Here is a 21,651-nt window from a genome sequence, read left to right as displayed (position 1 = left end):
CATCTCAGAGCGCTATACTGAAAACCGTAAAACCAGTGAAGGCCTTCATGGACTGTCCTATTATAAGCAACTGGTATTTACTATAGGGCTGTCATCACTGAGCTAAACCCGACCGGGAGCGAGGAGGTCCAACGGGCCGGCATCAATAATGGCACCAAATTAACGATTTCATTTTTGGCAGATGGGCTGACCCAAGCAAAAAGCAACAACACGTTCCATTGTCTTTCTCTGTCAAGAGAATTATTTACAATTTTGCTTCTCTGTATTTGAATGATTCCTTGCATTTCAACAGAGAGATAACAAAGAAAGATACGTGAGAAGAGAACATGGAACAATCGCTAATTGGAAACAAGATCAGGCTCCCCATAATTCTGAAGCCTGGTTGAGCCATCTTTAAATACAATGCAGAGGAAATGTAATTTAAACCCTAAAGGAGAGTACTACCTGCTGCCTCGCTGTTGGGAATGTGGTTACTTACTACACAAGATGGTCAGCCATCCATTGCAAGACTAACATTTACCAAGGTGGAGAAAACATATTCCCTAAGTGAGAAACCTATGCAGAAAAAAATTTAATTTTTCTTGGGTTAGAAAGGTTTTATTGAATGCCTAGTATGTATCAGGCACACATTAAGTTGCCAGGCTGATTCAGAAGACAGCCCAGGTCTGAGGTTCATGATGAAGTTATGGGTCACCACTGACCAACAGGACTGAAGAGGCCCCAGAGGACTCTGAGCTCAGTTACAGACACAACATGGATGACACACATCCAGCACCCAACCCAGTCCCAGCCCACCCACAGGTGCCTTCTCTTCCCTTCCCTCCTGACCCACTGAATTCGGGGTGAAGAGTTTATGGATTCTTATGCTACCGTTAAGGCCAAAGAGAAATGTTAATAATCTTAAATCTTTAAGATAGAGGTCTTTACCCCAAAATATCTGCTTCACTGACTGAAGACAGAGGCAGGAGCACTTTATCCCAAAATGCCTGAGGGAGGACTCACTGCATTTTCTCCAATGTAGCCCCTTAATAATGTATCCACCTTAGCCAAATGGATGAATATATTTTCACTATACTGAAGTATTGAAAATTCTGTCGTATTTTTTAGCTCAATTTATCCAAAGAACAAAACTTTGTCCTCATAATACAAATTCAGCAACATAAAAACCACCCATCATAGTATTTACACAGGTACAGGACCAAATTCCACAATAATTTTTAAGTAACCATCGTAATTATTATTTGTATTTTGCTGTCTTTGTGATGAGATAAAGCAGTAGGGCACACTCATTGTTTGAGGGCCAAATGCACCGCGTGAAAAACTTGTGTGAGGTCGTGGGGATTCTTTTTACAACTAACTGTTAATTAAAATGCAGGGCTATCTGGTCATTAGAAAGTGGTTTTCAAAACTGCTGAAATGTCAGAAACTGCCTATCTGACCAGAGGACTAGTGAAGGGCTGGGGGCACACAGGAGCCGGGCACAGTGGCTGACCTGCTTGGCACTTCTTTCGAAGACCACGTACTGCTGGCACTGGTCCAGCCTCCTCTTTCTCATGGTCCAGTAGTGCAATACCCTGTTCTCCCGCTGGAAGAGTTCATTCAAGATATCTGAGGGAACAAAAAAAAAAGACCCATGTTGGTGCTTGCGATTAAAACATGGGGAGACAGAAAAGCCATTTAAAAACATGCAAAATCCTGTTCATTTTTATTTAAAGGCTTTTATGTAAATGCCAAAGGCGCTCTGGTGGTGCAATGGTTAGGCACTGGGCTGCTAACTGAAAGGTTGGCAATTCGAACTCACCCAGTGGCTCCGCAGCACAAAGACCGGGTGATCTGCTTCTGTAAAGACTACAGCCTAGAAAACCTTATAGCTCAGTTCTATTCTGTCGCATGGGGCTGCTATGAGTTGACTGGACAGCACCCAACAACAGCGACAACAGGCAAATGCCACTGTCAGTTAGATTCTTAAATTAAAAAAATCACACTCCTGTCTTGTACAATGTTCTCAGTAAGCACGTCAACCAGGCTGCTACTCATTATCTTCCCCGATGTATTATTTCACACATGCGATCACTGGAGACTTTAAGGTTTGGTCTCTAATACCTCAGGTTAGCTGGAGTGGGACAGGCATATCCTTCCTTCTCTGTCACTTTGGCAATGTGACAATGGTGTGACAATGGTTAGGAAAAATATCAGTATTAGATACGTTGCTCAAGACTATTAAAACTTTCTTGTAGAAGGAATTTAGTATATGGTAAAGGTGGCCCATCAAATTTGTGTAGTACAAGAAGAAATCAGAGTGATTAAAAAATAATAGTAATAAACCCTTAGGAGAGGGAAGAACACAAAGTAGATTAGTAGGGAAGCAGAAACATGAAAAAAAAGTGATTACACAAAAATTTAAAATGTTGCAATGAACAATAATCACTATAAAAACATTGCACAAATGAAAAACTATTTGCAACACATACAACACAGATCTGCTTTACTTAATAGTCGACAGGAAAAGGTGAATAATTCATTAGAAAAATGAGCAAAGCATATAAATATAAAGTTCACAGTTTTAAAAAATGGCCAGTAAACATAAAGAAACATGCTTAACCTCACTCAAACAATGAGACCATCTTTCAGCACTTTCCTGGCAAAGACTGAGGATACCCAGTGTGAGAAAGGGTAGGGGAAAGAGGAGCTTGTCATCATATATTACTGAGGGAGAAAAACTGATACAGCTCTGTGCGCACAGTGGTTTGGCAATAGGTAACCACACTGAAAACGGACACACCTTTGAACCAGGAATCTGTCTTGTGTACTCACGGCTACCTGTACTCAGGTGGGAGAACACTGGAGCGCTGTTTGGGACGCTGAACAACTGGTAGCAATCTACATACTTATCAACGGGGCACAGGTTAAATCAAACCATGAAACACTAGGTGGACGTTAAAAAGGACTCATTGCCGTCAAGTCAATTCCAACTCATAGCAACCTTGAAGGACAGAGTAGAACTGCCCCATAGGGTTGAACCGCTGACCTTTCGGTTAGCAGCCAAATGCTTAACCACTGCTCCAGAGCCCTGGTGGCTGAATGGTTAAGCACTTGGCTGCTAACCGAAAGGTCAACAGTTTGAACTCACCAGCTGCTCTACAGGAAAGTGGCAGCAGTCTGCTTCCATAAAGATTATAGCCTTGGAAACTCCATGGGGCAATTCAACTCTGTCCTACGGGGTCACTATGAGTCGGAATCAACCTGACTTCAACAGGTTTGGTTTTTTATTTGGTTTATTAAAACGGACAGAGCAGATCTTTAATTCTGACATAGCAGGATGGCTAAGATATATTATTAAGCAAAAGGATAAGTTGCAGATATTCATCTGCATAATACCATTTCTGTAAAAAGGAGTAAGCACGGTGGGTGTGTGGAATATATATATATAATATTTACAGAGCTCTGGTGGAGCAGTGGGTAAGTCTCACTTGCCTACAAAGCATAAACCTTTTGCCCCCGAGTAGAATTCTGGAAGATCAGCACAGAACGTTTCTCTGAATTTTCCACAGCGTCTAGCATTATGATATACAGTGAACATCAAGTGAGTGAATAAATAAAACATACTCTTACCCCACTCCCTTCCCAACAGGCACACCTATCAAACTAGAACAACCTAGAAAGGATCACAACACCTTTAAAAAGAGAAAACAGAGTATGACCAACACACAAAAACAATATTGAGAGTTGGGAAAAGGGAAACTATTTTTATATGAAAGGAGTAAACTAAACTAATAATCAATGCAAAAATATTCTAACTGAATCATGATCAGGAGGAGGAAGAAGTCAAAGAGAAAAATTAGTAACAGACATCTTACTTGGATTCCAAGGTTTTCTTACCCAGGAAACCAAATATTCACTATAAAGAAATTCTTGAACAAAATTAATCCTGCCAGCTGTTTTCTTCACCCAAAGTTGCTAATCTTTTCTTTCTAGGTCAAAGCCAGGCTTGCTAAATTTGAATTTCAAAAGGTGTGGCTGCAGGTGGGTGGAGGGCCAGAGACCACCCTGTGACCTGCTATCAGTTGATTTCAGTAAAAGACAAGAAGGGGGGCAGGGCTCAATCAATGATGTTAAGATTAGCCAATGGTTGATCTTCTATTCTTCTCCTTCCTCTTCTCTTTGTTAGCCTCATTGTAACTTGCTTCTTCTGGAATCAAAACGGTTTCCCTATAGCATATAGGAGCCCTGCTGGCACAGTGGTTAAGAGCTCGGCTGATAACCAAAAGGCCAGCAGTTCAAATTGGCCAGCCACTCCCTGGAAACCCGATGGGGCAGTTCTACTCTGTCCTATAGGGTCGCTAGGAGTCAGAATTGACTCAATGGCAACGGGTTTAGTTTTGTTTTTTGTTTTTATATGCATAGACAATAACTGCTTAGAATAAGTCTTATGTTTCCATTTCTTTGAGTTTTGATTATTTTTTAACACCAGTATGATAGAAAATTTTTCTATGACAACAGATGAATCAGATGAACAGAGTAAACTGTAATCTAGAAAGTTTTTGCCACTCATATTTTTTTAAAAAGTGAGAGATGAGTCATTTCTTAACTGATTATTGCAATTTATTTTCTATAAAACTCAACTCTAAGAGTGCAGGCTGTGCAACCTTGTTCAGGTGGTTCATGACTCCATTCCTCAATTTCCTCATTGATTTAGTGCCCACCTCCCAGAACTGGTGGCACAGGGCTACGGCCGCCAACCAAAAGGTCGGCCATTTGAATCCACCAGCTGCTCCATGGAAACCCTATGGGGCAGTTCTACTCTGTCCTATAGGGTCACTAGCAGTCAGAATCGACTCAGCAGGTTTGGTTTTGGTTTTCCTAGCTCATGATGGCGATCAGAGTTCAGAGAACAGGGCCTTACTATCAAGACTGTTTTAAGCAACTCTCACCATCTTCTGATGATCCATTTTCCATGCCATTTCAATTACACATGCAAAAACTACAATTAAAGTTCTAAACTTATATACCACTTGAATGCATTCTACTGTAAAATTTTCAAACGATCAGAATTCTACGGAGTAAAAACTTTAAGTCTTCTTCACTTTCCACCCCCACCAGTGAGGATAGCGCAGGACTGGGCAACATTTGTTCTGTTATACGTAGGGTAACCATGAGTTGGAGCCGATTTGATGGCCACTAACAACATATATTTTCCCAGACCTTTTTTCTATACAGTTATATATACATATGTGTATGTGTATATACATATGTATTCGTACATACTATGGCGGCTAACCGAAAGGTCAGCAGTTCAAATCCACCAGGCGCTCCTTGGAAACCATATGGGGCAGTTCTGCTCTGTCCTATATGGTCGCTATGAGTCGGAATCGACTTGGTGGCAATGGGTTCGGTTTTTTTTTTTTAAAGATCTGATAGATCTGTAAAGCCAAATGAAATCAAACTATATAATATAGTATGGTTTTAAAATTTTCTTTTATTAATTAAAAATGTCTTAATATGTAAAATTAACAGTTTACAGCAAGGATATTGGCAAATAATTTCTTGATTTGCTCTTTTAAAAATAATTTGCCTATAAATAATTATCATTTTCATTTTTTTCCTTATTTACAATATATTCACTTAACTTTACCACAAATAGCTGTGGCAATAAACATCATTCTGAATGCTGTATTTTTCCCTTTTTATATTCTTCAATAAATTGTCAACCTATTCAATATATTGCCAACCTATTTATTACTTTTATTAAATTAAGATAATTAGCAAGGACTTTATTTACATGAATCATGAAACGGAGACAGCTTTAAGATAAAGCTCGAAACCAAAATTTTTCAACACATCTTGTTACAAGCTCCTTCCGTTTCATATTGGGCATTAATCCAGGTGTACTCTGCTGACTCCTAAGTTGCACTTACTTTTTACTTGCTGCTCAGGAGCTTTGATATGCGTCACCATTCCTGGCATGTTCACACTATTCCTGTGCAGGTATTTCAGGAAGACATCTGCATTCCTTCTAGCAAGTGTGCAAGCCTAAGAAATAATGGAGAGCAATGTAAGTCCTTAATTTGTCTTATTCAAACATGTACTTTCAGTATACCTGGGACAACAACATCATTTGGCTCTAATACACGTCTTTACCTAAAACTTATGTCTGGCCAACTTATGGTTTGGAGGATGCATAAGGTTAAATACTACTCCAATTAAAAAAACAAACTCTGTCTCTCTGACCGCTCTCTGATGAAACGAGCTGCTGTGTTGTCAGCTGCCCTATGGAGAGGCCCACGTGGCAGGGTACTGAGGGCAGCCTGTGGCCTACAGCCACAGAAGAACAGAAGTCCTTCTCCAGTGTAGCCTTGATTTGACTGCTGCAGCCCTGGCCAACATCTTGATTGCAGCCTATGAGAACCAAGAGCCAGAGGAGCCAGCTAAGCTGTGCCTGGATTTCTGTAAAGGGCAGAGCGTAAATACTTTTGGCTTTGCTGGTCATAGGTCTCTGGCTCCCTGTTGCTACTACTCAACCCTGCCATTGTAGACAAAAATGGCCATAGATAACGTGTAAACAAGAGGGTTTGGCCAATTTTAGCTCTCAGGCCACAGTATGCTACCCCTGGTTTAAACCAGTGAGCTTTGGGGTAGTTTGCTATGTAATATTACTGTAATAATAAACAACAACTGGTATTGCAAGTTTGTATATATTTGTGCAGTAGATAAAGCAAGCAAGTAAGTTCGTTAATGTGTTAAAAAGCCAACGTTTCCATGTAAGAGAAAAGGGACAGAAATATAAAAATCAAACTAGTTAAGAGAAAAAATTCTTAATTATATTTGAATTAGAAATATCAGTAGAGACTCAAGCTGTTTTTCTCTCAATAATAATTGAAAGGAAAAAAAAAGTACCCTACTTTCATCTATTGTAAAGGCCTGAAAACAATGTCCAACCCAGTAGTAATGAGCTCCCTAGTGCCCAGATTGTGGTCTCTAAGTACTATTTACCACTAGAAGAGCTCCCTGAAGTAAAGATTAATTCTAGATCTAGGACAGGAAACGTACAAGGTAAGTCTGAAATAAGCTGACATACTAAACAGCAGGGAAGCTGAAGACTACTGGGGTTATGACAAAAGGACATAGGCGCCAACCTGACTTGAAGGGGCTCCCACCAATGGGCCAAGGTGAATATTAAAAGATGAGTGACTATGATTAAAACACACCAAACACATTAAAATCCATGATGATACTAAAAAAGAGTCACATTTGGAGGTTGCTAGGCCAACTCATTGTTCTAAAAATGGTAAATGAAGGGAAAGAATCAAGCAGTAACTGCCTTTCTTGTATAAACTATATTTCAGAATAACCAAATAGCTGAGGAGGGAAAATTCTTCTTTATAGAATAATACTAGCTAATTATGGCAGAAGGAATGATAGAATTAGAATATCATCATTTTGCAACTCCTAAAGAAACATATCACCACTGGCTTATACTAAGTTCACTGAGTGAACGCTGATGGGGAAGATCGTAATCGATGAATCAGACTCACCACATTTGAACCACTGATAAATCTTAATATTGCACAGACGAAAGAGGAGAATCAGGTATCGTGTCCTTCCTTGATGTGATGCAACAGGAGAACGTGGCACCACCTCTAAGGTATTCTAAATACTCCCACAGAACACGTACACACACAGCAAACCTGAATCTGATCTAATAGAAATTTAGAGGACTAAGGATAGTGCTAAACGACACCATCGGATGCAATTACTAAAATGCAGAACAGAGGAAGTTCCAAAGTCTGAGTAACCTATTTCTTCAATTACTTAATGATGATGAAAAGGGCGAGGGAGGAAACTGTTTAGATTAAAGGACCCTTAAGAAACATATCAACCAAATCAATATGTGGACCTTATATGGACCCTAATTAAAATCAAGTATAAAGACATTTATGGATCAAAGAAATTTAAATACTCCTAGATTTCAGATAATATTCAAGAATTACTGTTAATTTTTACAGATATGGTAATAGTATTGTAGTCTTGTTTTAAAAGGGAGAATTTACTACTTAGATATATACTGAAATATTTATGAATAAAATTATATAATACCTAGAATTTAAAATAATCCAGTGGTAAGGGTGGAGTAGCATATTCCCATATGTTGATGATTGTTGAAGCTGCGTGAGGAGTACACTGTTTAGGTTCTCTCCTGTTTTGTACAGACTTTTAAATTTCCATAATAAAAAGTTTAAAAATATCTAGTACACACACACTACAAAATTTTAGTTGAACAAAGGAATCCAAACAAGCTTTTGATTATTTTGTTTTATAATTTTACCTAAATAACTTTCTTAATTATGTTAACTAAGTGATTTTCCATTTTGTTTCATACTGAATGGATTCCAGAGAAATGGAATCAAATTATAATGATTCTAACTCAAAATATCCTAATGGGGTTGGCATTTAATAAACAAATATCAGCAATAGGTTGGGGCTCAGCCTTTAAGATCCTGTTTGCAATAGTTACAAGTAATGACTCTGTAGAAGCTACAAGTGTTTTCCCACCTGACCTGCTTTTAAAAAAAAAAAAAAAAAAAAAAACACTACTGTGGTGGAAGCTTAAAATAAGTTAACAGATAAAACTTTCAAAGAGTTATAATTTAATCTCCCAGACTAAATGATAACTCTCTGTCAAGACAATTGATCACCTTCAGAAAAGACACAAGAACTATTAAAGGTACAGGCAGTTCCCGGGTTACGAACGTCCAACTTATAAACTACTCATAGTTACGAACCAATCCCCCCGTAAAGCCTATTATATTAAAAATTCGAGGTACATACAATAGTTCAAAATAACAAACGGGCGCTATTTTGTGACACACATCAAAATGTTTTTATTACTGTATTATTATGTTAAAGATATTTTACTGTGTCTGAAAGTGTTCCTTTAATGTTTTTAAGCATAGAAAGGTACACTATATACTATATACTAAGACAAACATTTGACTGACATTATAGATGAACTGTACCTAACCGTTCTGATTTATGTACAAAATCCACTTAAAGACAGCTTTAGGAATGGAACTCTTCTGTAATCCGGTGACTGCCTGTAATATGACGGTCTCAGAGGGGTCAGAACGCTGAAGCAGTGAGAACCACAAAACCTCAGAAAGCAATAATGAAACTAAACGGCACACCTACTGGACAGGTCTGGGTGGTAACAAGCAGAACTTCAGAAATTCTTTTTCAGGGTCAAAGAAGGCAATGTGGAAGCATTCATGTCAAATATTTCTTAACATTTTGACCCTTCCATAAAATCTGCTTCAAAGAACAATTATATATTTCCATATATAGATATGACGACATAATTTTTTAAAATTCCTCACTTTAAGCTTTTCAGAGGCAGAACTTCCAACCTGGTTGAATGTGATCAAATCTGTCTTGTGGGAAACATTTCCTGAATAAGTATTAGTAACTGATCTCGTAAGCCAAAAAGACAGTCTTTATTCCTAAAGAGGCAGAATTTTCAAAGGAAGATACTTTTCAACTATAGACATTTTGTTACCCCAAACCAAATGCCCCACTAATCAATCAGTCTCTGTCTTCAGAATCAGGTGGTATTGTGCTTCTAGTAACTTCCAACCATTCCTTATTCACACGGATTTCTAGCTCTTTCTCTGAAAACTAGGAAGATAGTGTAAATCACACATGAAAAGGATCTTACAACTTTCTTTGATCAACTGACTTATCACTGACATAATGCTACCAGTCACTCTTCCACACGACATTGGAGCTGTGAGCTGAGGATATAAGGGGGAGTCTGACTTGAGAAGCCAAGACTGTACAGGGGCCTGGACAGAGGAGGGTCTCTAGCCCACAGGGTTGCTTCTGACTGAGAGTCAAGACATTCTCCATCATTGACACCTCAACCCCTCTGGATTTGCATAGTGTCCAGTGAGGCCCCGGCACCCAAGATAGTCAGCACTGTACCTTCAGGAATGCTTCCTTCTGTTCCAGGTGTTTGCTGATCATTGGTGTGACGTGGTCCGTCTCAGAATTGGGACCTAGCTTGTCGGCTCCTCCACACCAGTCTTCTTCCCTCTTGTACTCCTGCTCCAGGCTCTCGAGGACACTGCAGACCTACGAGCACAGGGAAGTTCCCAGCTCAGAGACCACTCGCACCTAATGTCACACATATGCATCTTTAAGAAGCATCTGCAGTCAGGCCCTGAGGATGAACGTGTTGGCCAGCAGACCAAGAAGATGAGAAGGAGCCAGGGGCTCTATCTGACTTGAGGACAAATGCATAGGCCAAAGCAGGCAGGCCTTTCAGAAAAAGAACACAAAAAGAGATAAATTCTTTCTCTCTCTGACATGTTCCTGGTCATATATTTAAAGACAGAAAAAGATGTGCCTTTCACTTTCCAACCTATTGTTTTTGGTACCGAAAACCAAATACCAAACTAGTTGTTGTCACGTAGCCTCTGATTCATGGCAAGTCCATGTGTGTCAGAGTAGAACTGTGTTCCATCGAGTTTTCAATGGCTGATTTTTTGGAAGTAGAAGGCATTTCTTCCACAGCACCTCTGGGTGGACACGAACCACCAATCCTTCGGTTAGTAGCCAAGCGCTTAACTGTTGGTGCCACCCAGGCAGCCCAAGGTAAGTAAAAATAATTTCAATTCTAGAAAGCTTCTCTTCCCTGCTTCATTCAGAATTGACCTGCTCAGTACTGACAAGTCAGCAATGACTTGTCCAGTGAGATTAAGTTCAAAATAATAGGCCCACTGGGAGCCCAAGGAAAGGAACGTCTCTCACCTGCTCTGAGGTTTTGTAGAAGGCAACCGACGCGTTCACAAGCTTGAGGCGGTCTTCCATCTTGAGCATGAGCTGCTGCCAGTGGGAGGCTACCTTTTCGGCGCAGTCCCTGATCATGTCCATGTCGTAGTGATTGGCCTGTAGCATCGCCTCGGCCTTCTGCTGCACCTGCAGGGCGCTTTGATGTGTTTTCTAACAAAAAGAGAAAGAAAAGAAAAGGCATACTTTAGCAGGTGTCTCTCCCACTTACTGGAAAAGGACAGGGATGGCTACAGTTATCCCGTTCTTCTCGATTTCATGGAAACAACTGCAGCTAACGCTCACTAGAATGCTTCTAAAAAACACAGCAGTCGGTCCAGGAAAAAAGAGTCTCCGTCTACCAACAATTGGGTTTATACTGAAATTGTCTAATGAAGGATGAAGTCTATCAACAATTTCCAGAATGCAGTCTCAGTTGGGAGGTTCTTAGCTTGAGAAATAGCAGGAAAGAACCTTAACAACCAATATTCTAAAAAAAAGCTGTTGCAAGTGTTCCAGGTTTGTTATTCCTATTGATCCTTCTTATAATAGCCACATGAGTCGCATCAACAGGGGAAAGAAAGGCTTTTTATTTTTGTTTTCAACTTAAAATTTGGACTCGAGCAAAAAGTTCTCAAGAACTATTGATTTTAAAGAGACAAAAATTAAATAAAAGCTAAGGATGAACCAAGTATGTTCTCTGGAGGTCCATGCCCAATAATAAATGTGTCAAAATAAAACTAAAAGCCCGTTAAGAATTTCTGCTCCTTTATGCTCAGGAGAAGAACTAGTGAGGGGGCTTCTTCAGTGAAGAACTAGAATGCCCGGATGTAGCAGTCAGAGGGGCACAACGTTCTCTATGGACACAGGTTTCTTTTTTAAGCAACAGCTGTCTTGCATATCATCAGAAAAGGTGCTAACGATCCCATCAAACACTGCATGCGACACAGTTCCGTTAAACAGCAGCATCCTGTGCTCATACACAGTGACTTCTGGCAATTTCATTACTAGAATTGCTTGACACAGAGTACAGTTTTCAAGACATGCAGGCCTCTAGCCTCAGGGATAAGTGTCAAAGTGTGTCCACTGGCTCTAAGTAGTTGAAAATGAATTAATCTAGAGAATAAAGTAACAGTAATTTCTATGGCTTTCTTCTCTGGCTAATATACATGTAAGTAAAGCAGAAAACAAGGGGCTTTCTGCAATTAAATGAGATGTTTTTTCCCCCTTGACTTTACATTGAGCCCAGCCACCATAATTATCCTCTCCCCTACCCCACGAAAGAAATCCCTAGGGCTAATGAACCCACATGCTGCGGGCATTCACTGGTGCAGACCTGGAAATGGCCTGTGCTGTTTTCTGAGGCTCCTGCACAGCACTAACCCCTCATTGAGGCATGAGACGTACTGATGGACAGTGTTGTTCTTGAACGGGGGTCTGAGGAGCTTTGCCATCAGCACTGTTTGTTGATAACAGTGAACTCATGACTTGCATATTGTCCTGAGGACAGGCCTGGGGGTTCTGCTTCCTTGAAACTGGATACATAGTAGGAATATGCCTACGTGACAGCGAAAAATAGATACCTCAGCCGAGACTCCACTCTGGGCTCTCGTGTTCTCAGGTGCTCCTGACGGAAGAAAGTGGGCCCCGCCTGAGCCCTTACAGAGGGAGACCCTAGGAGCCCGCCCTGGCCTCTTGGACCCTGAGCTGTGAGGCACACCCTCACTTCAACGCAGCTGCTGTGACTTCCTATACTGAGCTGTAGACCTGTCAGCTCTGTCGCTTTGGGTTCTGTGAGCCCACATTAGCAATCAAGCCCTGTGAACTGCACTGTCAGTGCCACGTTGGGGAATTTGGTAGACCTGCCCTGAGGCGGCACAGAGGTGGGTCATGGGCACCTTACCTCGATGGCATGCTGGAACTGCTCATGCTCCCTCTGCAGCTGCTCTGCCTCCTGCAATGAGCTGGCTGTGATAAGGCCGGCATTCAACATGGACTCTCCATTGCGGATCCAACCCAGCACCTGAAACATTACACAGTTAACTCCAGACCTTTCCAGTGCTCTCTGTGGACCACGGTGCCTGGATACATGTCCTCAAGGTGGTCGAGCTGCACCTGTCACCTACAATTTATTATCCTACTGGCAACAGCCTTATATCATTCGATGGCATCGGACCACAAGTGCTGTGTCATTTTTAATCTGTCATTTTAGTAGTGAATGGGAGAGAGCAGGAAAGGTTGAGGGTCTAAGGGACTGTTAATACACAGGTCAAAAGAGACTGAGGGCCATATAAGAAAACCTACCAGAACGAAGGATTCCCTGATAACCAAGAAAAGTATTTTTCATTCACTTTCAGTCCTAACAAACGTGCAAAATTAGCAAAGTGTTTGATGAAAGAAGTATTTTATTCCACTAACTATTTTTCCAATTTAACGTCAGGGTTAAATGGCAGAAGAACCAAAGTATGAATTAAGTTGTACTACAATACCACCATGCGTCTGTCAGTTTGTTGTATATGGTGGCTTGTGTGTTGCTGTGATGCTGGAAGCTATGCCACTGGTACTTCAAATACCAGCAGGGTCACCCATGGTGGACAGGTTTCAGCAGAGCTTCCAGAATAAGGCAGACTAGGAAGAAGGACCTGGCAATCTACTTCTAAAAAAACTGGCCAGTGAAAACTTTATGAATATTAATGGAGCTTATTACTAACATCCATTAATAATCAGAACAAGGAACGTAAGAAGTATGAATCTAGCAAAATTGGGAGTGGTCAAACATGAAATGGAATGCATAAACATTGATATCCTAGGTATTAGTGAGCTGAAATGGACAGGTATTGGCCATTTTGAATCAGACAATCAAATGGTCTACTATGCCAGGAATGACGAATTGAAGAGGAATAGCGTCACACTCATTGTCAAAAAGAACATTTCAAGATCTATCCTGAAGTTCAACACCGTCAGTGATAGGGTAATATCCATATGCCTACAAAGAAAGCCAGTTAATACGACTATTGTTCAAATTTACACACCAACCACTAAGGCCAAGATTAAGAAACTGAAGATTTTTACCAACTTCTGCAGTCTGAAATTGATCAAACACGCAATCAAGATGCACGGTTAATTACTGGTGATTGGAATGCAAAAGTTGGAAATAAAGAAGAAGCTGTAGTTGGAAAATATGGCCACATGATAGAAACAATGCCAGAGATAGCATGATAGAATTTTTTGCAAGAACAACAACCTATTCATTGCAAATACCTATTTTCAACAACATAAACAGTGACTACATACATGGACTTCACCAGAATAAATACACAGGAATCAAATCAACTACATCTGTGGAAAGAGACGGTGGAGAAGATCAAAATTATCAATCAGAACAAGGCCAGGGGCCAACTGCAGAACAGACCATCAATTGCTCCTATACAAGTTCAAGTCGAAGCTGAATAAAATTAAAACAAGTCCATGAGAACCAAAATATGACCTTGAGTATATCCTACCTGAATTTAAAGACCAACTTAAGAATAGATTTGACGCACTGAACACTAATGACCAAAGACAAGACAAGCTGTGGGATGACATCAAGGACATCAACACACGAAGAAAGCAAAAGGTCATTAAAAAGACAGGAAAGAAAGAAAAGACCAAAATGGATCTAAGAAAACTCTGACACTTGTTCTTGAATGCAGACTAGCTAAAATGAACTGAAGAAATGATGAAGTAAAAGACCTGAACCCAAGATTTCAAAGGGTGGACTGAGAAAATCAAGTATTATAATGAAATGTGCAAAAACCTGGAGTTAGAAAACCATCAATTCAGATTTCTCAAGCTGAAAGAACTGAAGAAAAAATTCAAGCCTCCACATGCAATATTGAAGGATTCTATGGGCAAAATGAGCCCTAGTGGCACGCACAGTGGGTAAGAGTTCGGCTGCTAACCAAAAGGTCAGCAATCCGAATCTACCAGCCACTCCTTGGAAACCCTACAGGGTCACTACGAGTCAAAATCAACTCAATGGCAACGGGTTTGGTTTGGTTTTATGGGCAAAGGATTAAATGATGCAGGAAGCATTGAAAGAAGATGGAAGGAATACACAGAGTCACTGTACGAAAAACAACTGGTTGACGTTCAACCACTTCAGGAGGTAGCATATGATCAAGAACCAATAGTACTGAAGGAAGAAGTCCAAGCTGCACTGAAGGCACTGGCGAGAAACCAGGCTCCAGGACTGACAGAACACAAGTTAAGATGCTTTAACAGACGGATGGATACAAAGCTGGAAGTGCTCACTCGTCTATGCCAAAAAATCTGGAAGACAGCTACCTGGCCAAATGACTGGAAGTGATTCATATTTGTGTCCATTGGAAAGAAAGGCGATCCAACGGAATGGAGAAATTATTGAACAATATCATTAACATCACACACAAGAAAATTTTGCTGAAGATAATTAAAAAATGGTTGCAGCAGTACATCGACAGGGAACTGCCAGAAATTCAAGCCGGATTCAGAAGAGAACATGAAATGAGGGATCTCATTGCTGATGTTAGATAGATCCTGGTTGAAAGCAGACAATACCAGAAAGACGTTTACCTGCGTTTTATTGACTATGCAAAGACATTTGATTGTGTGGATCATAACAAATTATGGATAACACTGGGAAGAATGGGAATTCCAAAACACTTAATAGTGCTCACGCAGAACTTGTACACAGGCGAAGCAGCAGTCATTTGAACAGAACAAGGGGATACTTCGTGGTTTAAAATCAGGAAAGGTGTGCATCAGGGTTGTATCCTTTCAACATACTTATTCAATCTGTATGCTGAGCAAATAATCTGAGAATCTGGACTACATGAAGAAGAACGTGGCATCAGGATTGGAGGAAGACTCATTAACAACTTGCGATAAGCAGATAATACAACCTTGCTTGCTGGAAGTGAGGAGGACTTGAAGCGTGTTCTGATGAAGATGAAAGACTACAGCCTTCAGTATGGATTACACCTCAATATAAAGAAAACAAAAATCCTCACAAATGGACCAATAAGAAACATCACGATAAATGGAGAAAATACTGAGGTTGTTAAAGATTTCATTTTACTTAAATCCACCATCAATGGCCATGGGAGCAGCAGTAAAGAAAATGGAAAGACATACTGCATTAGCCAAATCTGCTGCAAAGACCTCTTTCATATGTTAAGAAGCAAAGATGTCACTTTGAAGCCTAAAGTGCGTCTCACCCAAGCCATGATATTTTCAATCACCTCATATGCATGTGAAAGCTGGACAATGAATAAAGAAGGCCTAAGAAGGATTGATGCATTTGAATTAGTGTTGGCTAAGAATACTAAATGTACCTTGGACTGTGAGAAGAACGAACAAATCTGTCTTGGAAGAAGTACAGCCAGAATGCTCCTTAGGAGTGAGGATGGTGAGACTTTGTCTCACATACTTTGGACATGGTATTAGAAGGGACCAGTCCCTGGAGAAGGACATCATGCTTAGTAAAGTATAGGGTCAGCGAAAAAGAGGAAGACCCTACAACAAGATGGACTGACACAGTGGCTGCAACAATGGGCTCAAACATAACAATGATAGTGAGGATGTCGCAGGACAGGGTAGCGTTTCGTTCTGTTTTACACAGTGTCGCTGCAAGTTGGAACCAACTAGACGACACCTAATAACAACAACACAATGCTCAGAGTCAAACCATGAGATTCTCAACTTTACACACAAAGAGAACAGTCAGTCCTGATGCTGGAATCCATAGAAGGTATGGGAAGTCGCTCAGGGTAGTTCTTTGTGGCGGAGACCACTAGTTGTCTGCCTAACACCCACTCTCTTTGCCTACCCAGAAAATTCCAACTTTTGGGGGAGGAGCTTAAAAAAACCACCTCTCAAGCTCTATTACAGCTTGGTCACACACAGGACACAGTTCTAGCCAATAAGGACAAAGCAGTAGCCTGTGGGGGACTTTGAGCAAATATTTCCTTCCTGATATAGGCGCTGCCTCTTGCTTGCTCTTCTCTCCCCCTTCTTGATCCCTGGAATGTGGAGGCGATGGCTGGGACCACAACAGTCATTCAGCAACCACAAGGGAAAGGCCACACATCACAGAGCCACTGAACAAGCACCAGCTACCTTCTGCCTCCTGACTTGTTACGTGGGGAAAACAATTTTTGTGAAGCCATGATCTTCAGCCTCTGTTACTCACAGGCAAATGCAATTTCTACCAGATACATTAGTTTCTTCCTTTATTTTTTAAATGAGTTGTTTTGCTTTTGGCAAGAAGGACCACTATATTAACTTGTCTTTAAAAGGCAGGCCACAGCACTTCATTTCATTCACCTATGGAAAAATATCCATACTACTGATCGGCACAGAGGAAACCAATAGGTGCTTTTAAAAAAATTCTGACATAACGGTATACTTGCTTTAAGTGAGTGCCACCCATACCTTGCTCACGGTCCAGAGACACCTTAAGTGCCTTCCAATCAAACTGAAATCTACTTTTTTGTACATCTACCAGAAATACCACAAAGCCCGACTCTCCCTGCATCAGGCCAGCTTCATCAGTGGTTTGATTCCCTGCTCATGGGATAAAATGTCAGATACCCGCTGAAAATACATATACATGGAATCCTACTGTCATTGAGCCTAAAGCAATGCATTCCAAATGTTCCAGTCTTATTTTCCAGGCCATTCTAGGATCTGGTATTAGCGCGTCTTGATAACACAAGAAAAACCCCAGTACTCACAACTCGTGATCCTGTCCAGATTAATTAAAGGATATTTGGCCAAAAAATCAGTTTTATTTAGTCTTGGAAGCAATGCACGCAGAGTCTGAAGTGAGAGACTACCAATAACAAAACAAGCTGAATAGAAGGTTTACTGGTCACTTTACTCTCAAGTGCTAGACCTGCTGAGCTATGAAGCCTTTTCCACCACACGGCAGACAGCTGTCCAGTCCACTGGCTCAATTTTTACATGACAGATACGGCTGTATTCGCTTAATACACACACATAGTCGACTCTCATTATTCCTAGTAGTTATGTTCTATGAAGTCCCCGTGAACACTGAATTACTGAATATCAGACCAGTCTTCTGAGTTGGACGACTTAAATTTTTTGCTGCTCTGTGCATGCACATGTCCGTGCATAACCATGAAAATGCCACAAGTATTGATTTTGGCTACAGATCAATTTTAGCAAGTAGGCAAATTCTCAAATGCAGAATCTGCAAATCACGTGGGTTGACTGTTCATACGTACATAGTGTGTGTACTATATTCATATTTATATCAGGCCAGCTGGGCTCTGATCAGGAAGAGTCTTCCCCAACGCTTACACGTCAGAATTACCAGGGGAGCAGAAGTCAGGTATTTCTAAGCAGGGTCCACCCCAGTCTTGCTTTACATCCAGCAGTCTGTTTACCTGTTTCACTTCAGCCTGCAGATGGCGGAGTTGTACACACTGCTCCAGGTGCTTCCGATGCTGTTCTGCTGCTAAATCCAGTTCCTGCTGCTTTTCATGAAGAAACTCCAGCAAGTCCTGTACCCGAGTTGCCATATCTACGTCTCTATCGCAAAGCAGCTCCACACCTGCAGACATTGAAAAGAGACCCTGGAATTCAACTAGCACTCCAACCTGCCATTCTTAAATGGTGGGTAACTGTACAGTCTGCTTCTGTGAATGATCTGCCCAGCTGGGGGACGCGTCATTATTTTGAAGTACAAGTTCAAGGAGGGCCTAGCCAAGCAGAGGAGATGAGTGTGAGTTCACACCTGCCTCTCAGCGTGTGAGTGTGTCTGAGGGAATGGACTGACCTGTTTCAAAGCCAAATATAACATACAGCTAATCAACAGCGGTTTCGTTCTTTTGTACGTAGGGTCACTATGAGCTGGAACCAACCCAACGGCACCGAACAACAATAATCAACAGCTGATGGGATTATCAGACCAGACTCCAAGTTTCCTACTGTATAGCAAAAAACCAAACCCATTGCCATCAAGTCGATTCTGACTCATAGCCACCCTGTAGGACACAGTAGAACTGTCCCATTGGGTTTCCGAGGCTGTAAACTTTATAGAAGCAGACTGCCACATCCTTCTCCCATGGAGTGGCTGGTGTGTTCAACCACAGAGTTTTTGGTTAGTCGCCAAGCACTTGAACCACTGTACCACCAGGGCTCCTTTTCCTATTGTAGAGTTCTATACAAATACACAAACAGTTCCCTATTTGTTTATTTCACTGAAGATACAAAAATCCATTAATTCTTAATTATTTTCTTAAAAACAAAAAAAAAAAGATAAAAAGCCAAAAAATTCATTGATCCTGGTTAGAGATAACCAGTGAACTACCCTTTATTCTGAAAATTGGTAATTAAGGGAGAAAACCATTTATTTAAGCATTCAATGATGAAGAAAATGTTCTCTTTACAGATGAACCCAGCTATGACATGTAAAAAGAATAATAAAATTTAAAAATCACCTTTTTTAAAGTTCTAATAAGATAACTGTCTAATATATTGGTAACTACTGAAAATGTGACATCCTTTATAAACAGTGAACTTTGGTTTGCTTCTATAATCATCTATATATACATCTTACTCTTTAATAAGCATTTAGTTTGATCTGGGTAAATGGGTAATGCAGTATGCAGACCATTGCTGAGTAAGTTTCTACTACTTTCAAGTTTTATCTACATTTTGAGCCTATAGTGACATCTGCTGGTAAAATATAAACTAAGAAAAAATGGGCAAAGAATGTGAAAAGATTTTCTTGAAATTTACATTTCATTCACAGAAGTAAAACAACAGATCATTTGTAAAATTAAAGTTTATGCTACTTGAAATAATAGGTCAGAATATTAAGGGTAAATACACTAACCATAATGTTAAATGGGATCAAATTATGTGAAAAATATGTGAAATGTTTCCTTTGAGAGAAATTTGCCCCTAAAAGACTACTGGCAGTCCCCAGGTTACAAACGAGATCTGTTCCTAAGTCTGTCTTTAAGTCAAATTTGTAGGTTAAGTTAGAACAGGTGTATACAGTTCTTAGCGTCAGTTGGTCAAATGTTTGTCTCAGCATATAGCATGTATTTTACCTTACTATGCACACAAAACGCTTCAAGACTCCCAAACCACTCAACGTTTTCATGAGCATCACAAAACAGTGCATGCGTTCATTATTACAACCCTTGTATTTAACTCAAAGTTTTAACATAATAGGCTTTTGGCAGTCTGTTCTTAAGTACGAGTTGTCCGTAAGTCGGACATCCGTAACTCGGGGACTGCCTTCAGTTTAACTCTGTAGTCATCACACTGAAATAAACTGGACGAATACTTGTGACGAGATGAAGAAACCACCACTGACCCAGGTGGCCACTGGCTCTTACCCGAGGCCTGCACTTCGTTGACATACTGCAGAAGGTCCTGCCCTTGGTGGATGACATCAAAGGTCAGGTTATTCATGGTCAGGGCTTTGTCCGCGTGGTGCTGGAGGCGCTGCTCGGCTATCGTGAGGTCTTCCGTGTCAAAGTCGTTCATTTGCTGGGAAAGCTCATCATTCCAAGACTCAAGGTCTGAAATGATCTAACAGAAGAAAGTATTTGTTTAAGATCAAGGCTTGGAAAACAAATACCTGTTGGGATATCTTATTGTGCCAGTACGTAAGGAAGACACTAATGGGAATAGGTCAGTAGGACACAGAAGCTGGTGGAAGGGTTCCCACTGGCCAAAGATGAGACAATTAGATAATCACAAAGAGAAATGTCTACAATTGAGTGAATCACAATAAATATACAAAATTCCACTAATTCTTAATGTTTTTTTTTTTAAATGAGGAGCCAAAAAACAAAAAACTCATTTTTCCCTAATTAGAGATAGCCAAGAAATCAACCTGTATACTGAAAATTGGTAATTAAGGGGAAAAAATGATTCATTTAAGCATTTAACTATGAAGGAAATTTCTTCTTTATTGATGAACCCAGCTTTTACATGTAGAAAGAATAATAAAATTTTAAAATTACCTTCTTTCAAATCCTAAAAACTATTTCAAGACAGCGTTCATCAACATACAGTAAACCATCAAGAGAAAGGCTGACTGGGAACTTAACAGTGGGAGGATCAGGTTGTCACCATTTGAACATGAAGAACAATCTCAGCATCACCAAAGAAGTGGGACAACCAGACATGGTACCTTCAATGGATGGACTATGACACAGACAGCACCAAGGATGGAAAATTCTTGCAAAAAACTGAACCTGAATCAAAGCAGGCCTCGATAGTTAACTTCTAAGCTTACAGAAACTATCGGGTAAAGAAAAACAAGCTAAACAAACTAAAAGCAATTAATCACACAAGTGCAGAATGAGACTTAGGTTCTCGAACAACTGATCTGATTATTTCAACAAGTCATGGCATGAAAAAAAAAAAGGAAGAGGGCAGAAGGAGAAAGATTCTAGAATAAGAGACTAGCCATCAAATCAAGAGTGGCCCCTGAAGGGCCACTGGTCACTGAGATCCTTGGGAGGTGTGACCATGGCCTGGGTATTAGAAGATGTTAAAGAATGATTGTTAATTTGGTGAGGTGTCTAATGGATAGTGGTTATGTAAGAAAATGGCCTTAATTTTAGAGAAACTATGGAAGTCATTGAAGAAGTACAGCCAGAATGCTCCTTAGAAGTGAGGATAGTGAGATTTCATCTCACATACTTTGGACATGTTATCCAGAGGGACCAGTCCCTGGAGAAGGACATCATGCTTGGTAAAGTAGAGGGTCAGCGAAAAAGAGGAAGACCCTCAACAAGATGGATTGACACAGTGGCTGCA

General features: G+C 40.4%; 1 protein-coding gene across 1 annotated transcript in view; it reads right to left on the bottom strand.

The window, feature by feature from the left end:
* Nucleotides 1–21,651, bottom strand: part of TRIO (trio Rho guanine nucleotide exchange factor) — a 285,006-nt gene that overhangs the window by 143,610 nt on the left and 119,745 nt on the right. Inside the window, exons 13-19 of the mRNA XM_023738420.1 lie at nt 20,217–20,412; nt 18,252–18,418; nt 12,725–12,844; nt 10,804–10,995; nt 9,976–10,125; nt 5,916–6,030; nt 1,493–1,608 (exon numbers count right to left, since the gene is read on the bottom strand). Of these exons, the coding sequence (XP_023594188.1) occupies nt 1,493–1,608; nt 5,916–6,030; nt 9,976–10,125; nt 10,804–10,995; nt 12,725–12,844; nt 18,252–18,418; nt 20,217–20,412 (1,056 nt within the window). The remainder of the gene's footprint in view (nt 1–1,492; nt 1,609–5,915; nt 6,031–9,975; nt 10,126–10,803; nt 10,996–12,724; nt 12,845–18,251; nt 18,419–20,216; nt 20,413–21,651) is intronic.

Source organism: Trichechus manatus, unplaced genomic scaffold, assembly GCF_000243295.1.
Source record: "Trichechus manatus latirostris isolate Lorelei unplaced genomic scaffold, TriManLat1.0 scaffold00116, whole genome shotgun sequence".
NCBI classification, from domain to species: domain Eukaryota; kingdom Metazoa; phylum Chordata; class Mammalia; order Sirenia; family Trichechidae; genus Trichechus; species Trichechus manatus.
Note: the sequence above shows the minus strand (reverse complement) of the source record. Positions and strands in the feature narration are given on the sequence as shown.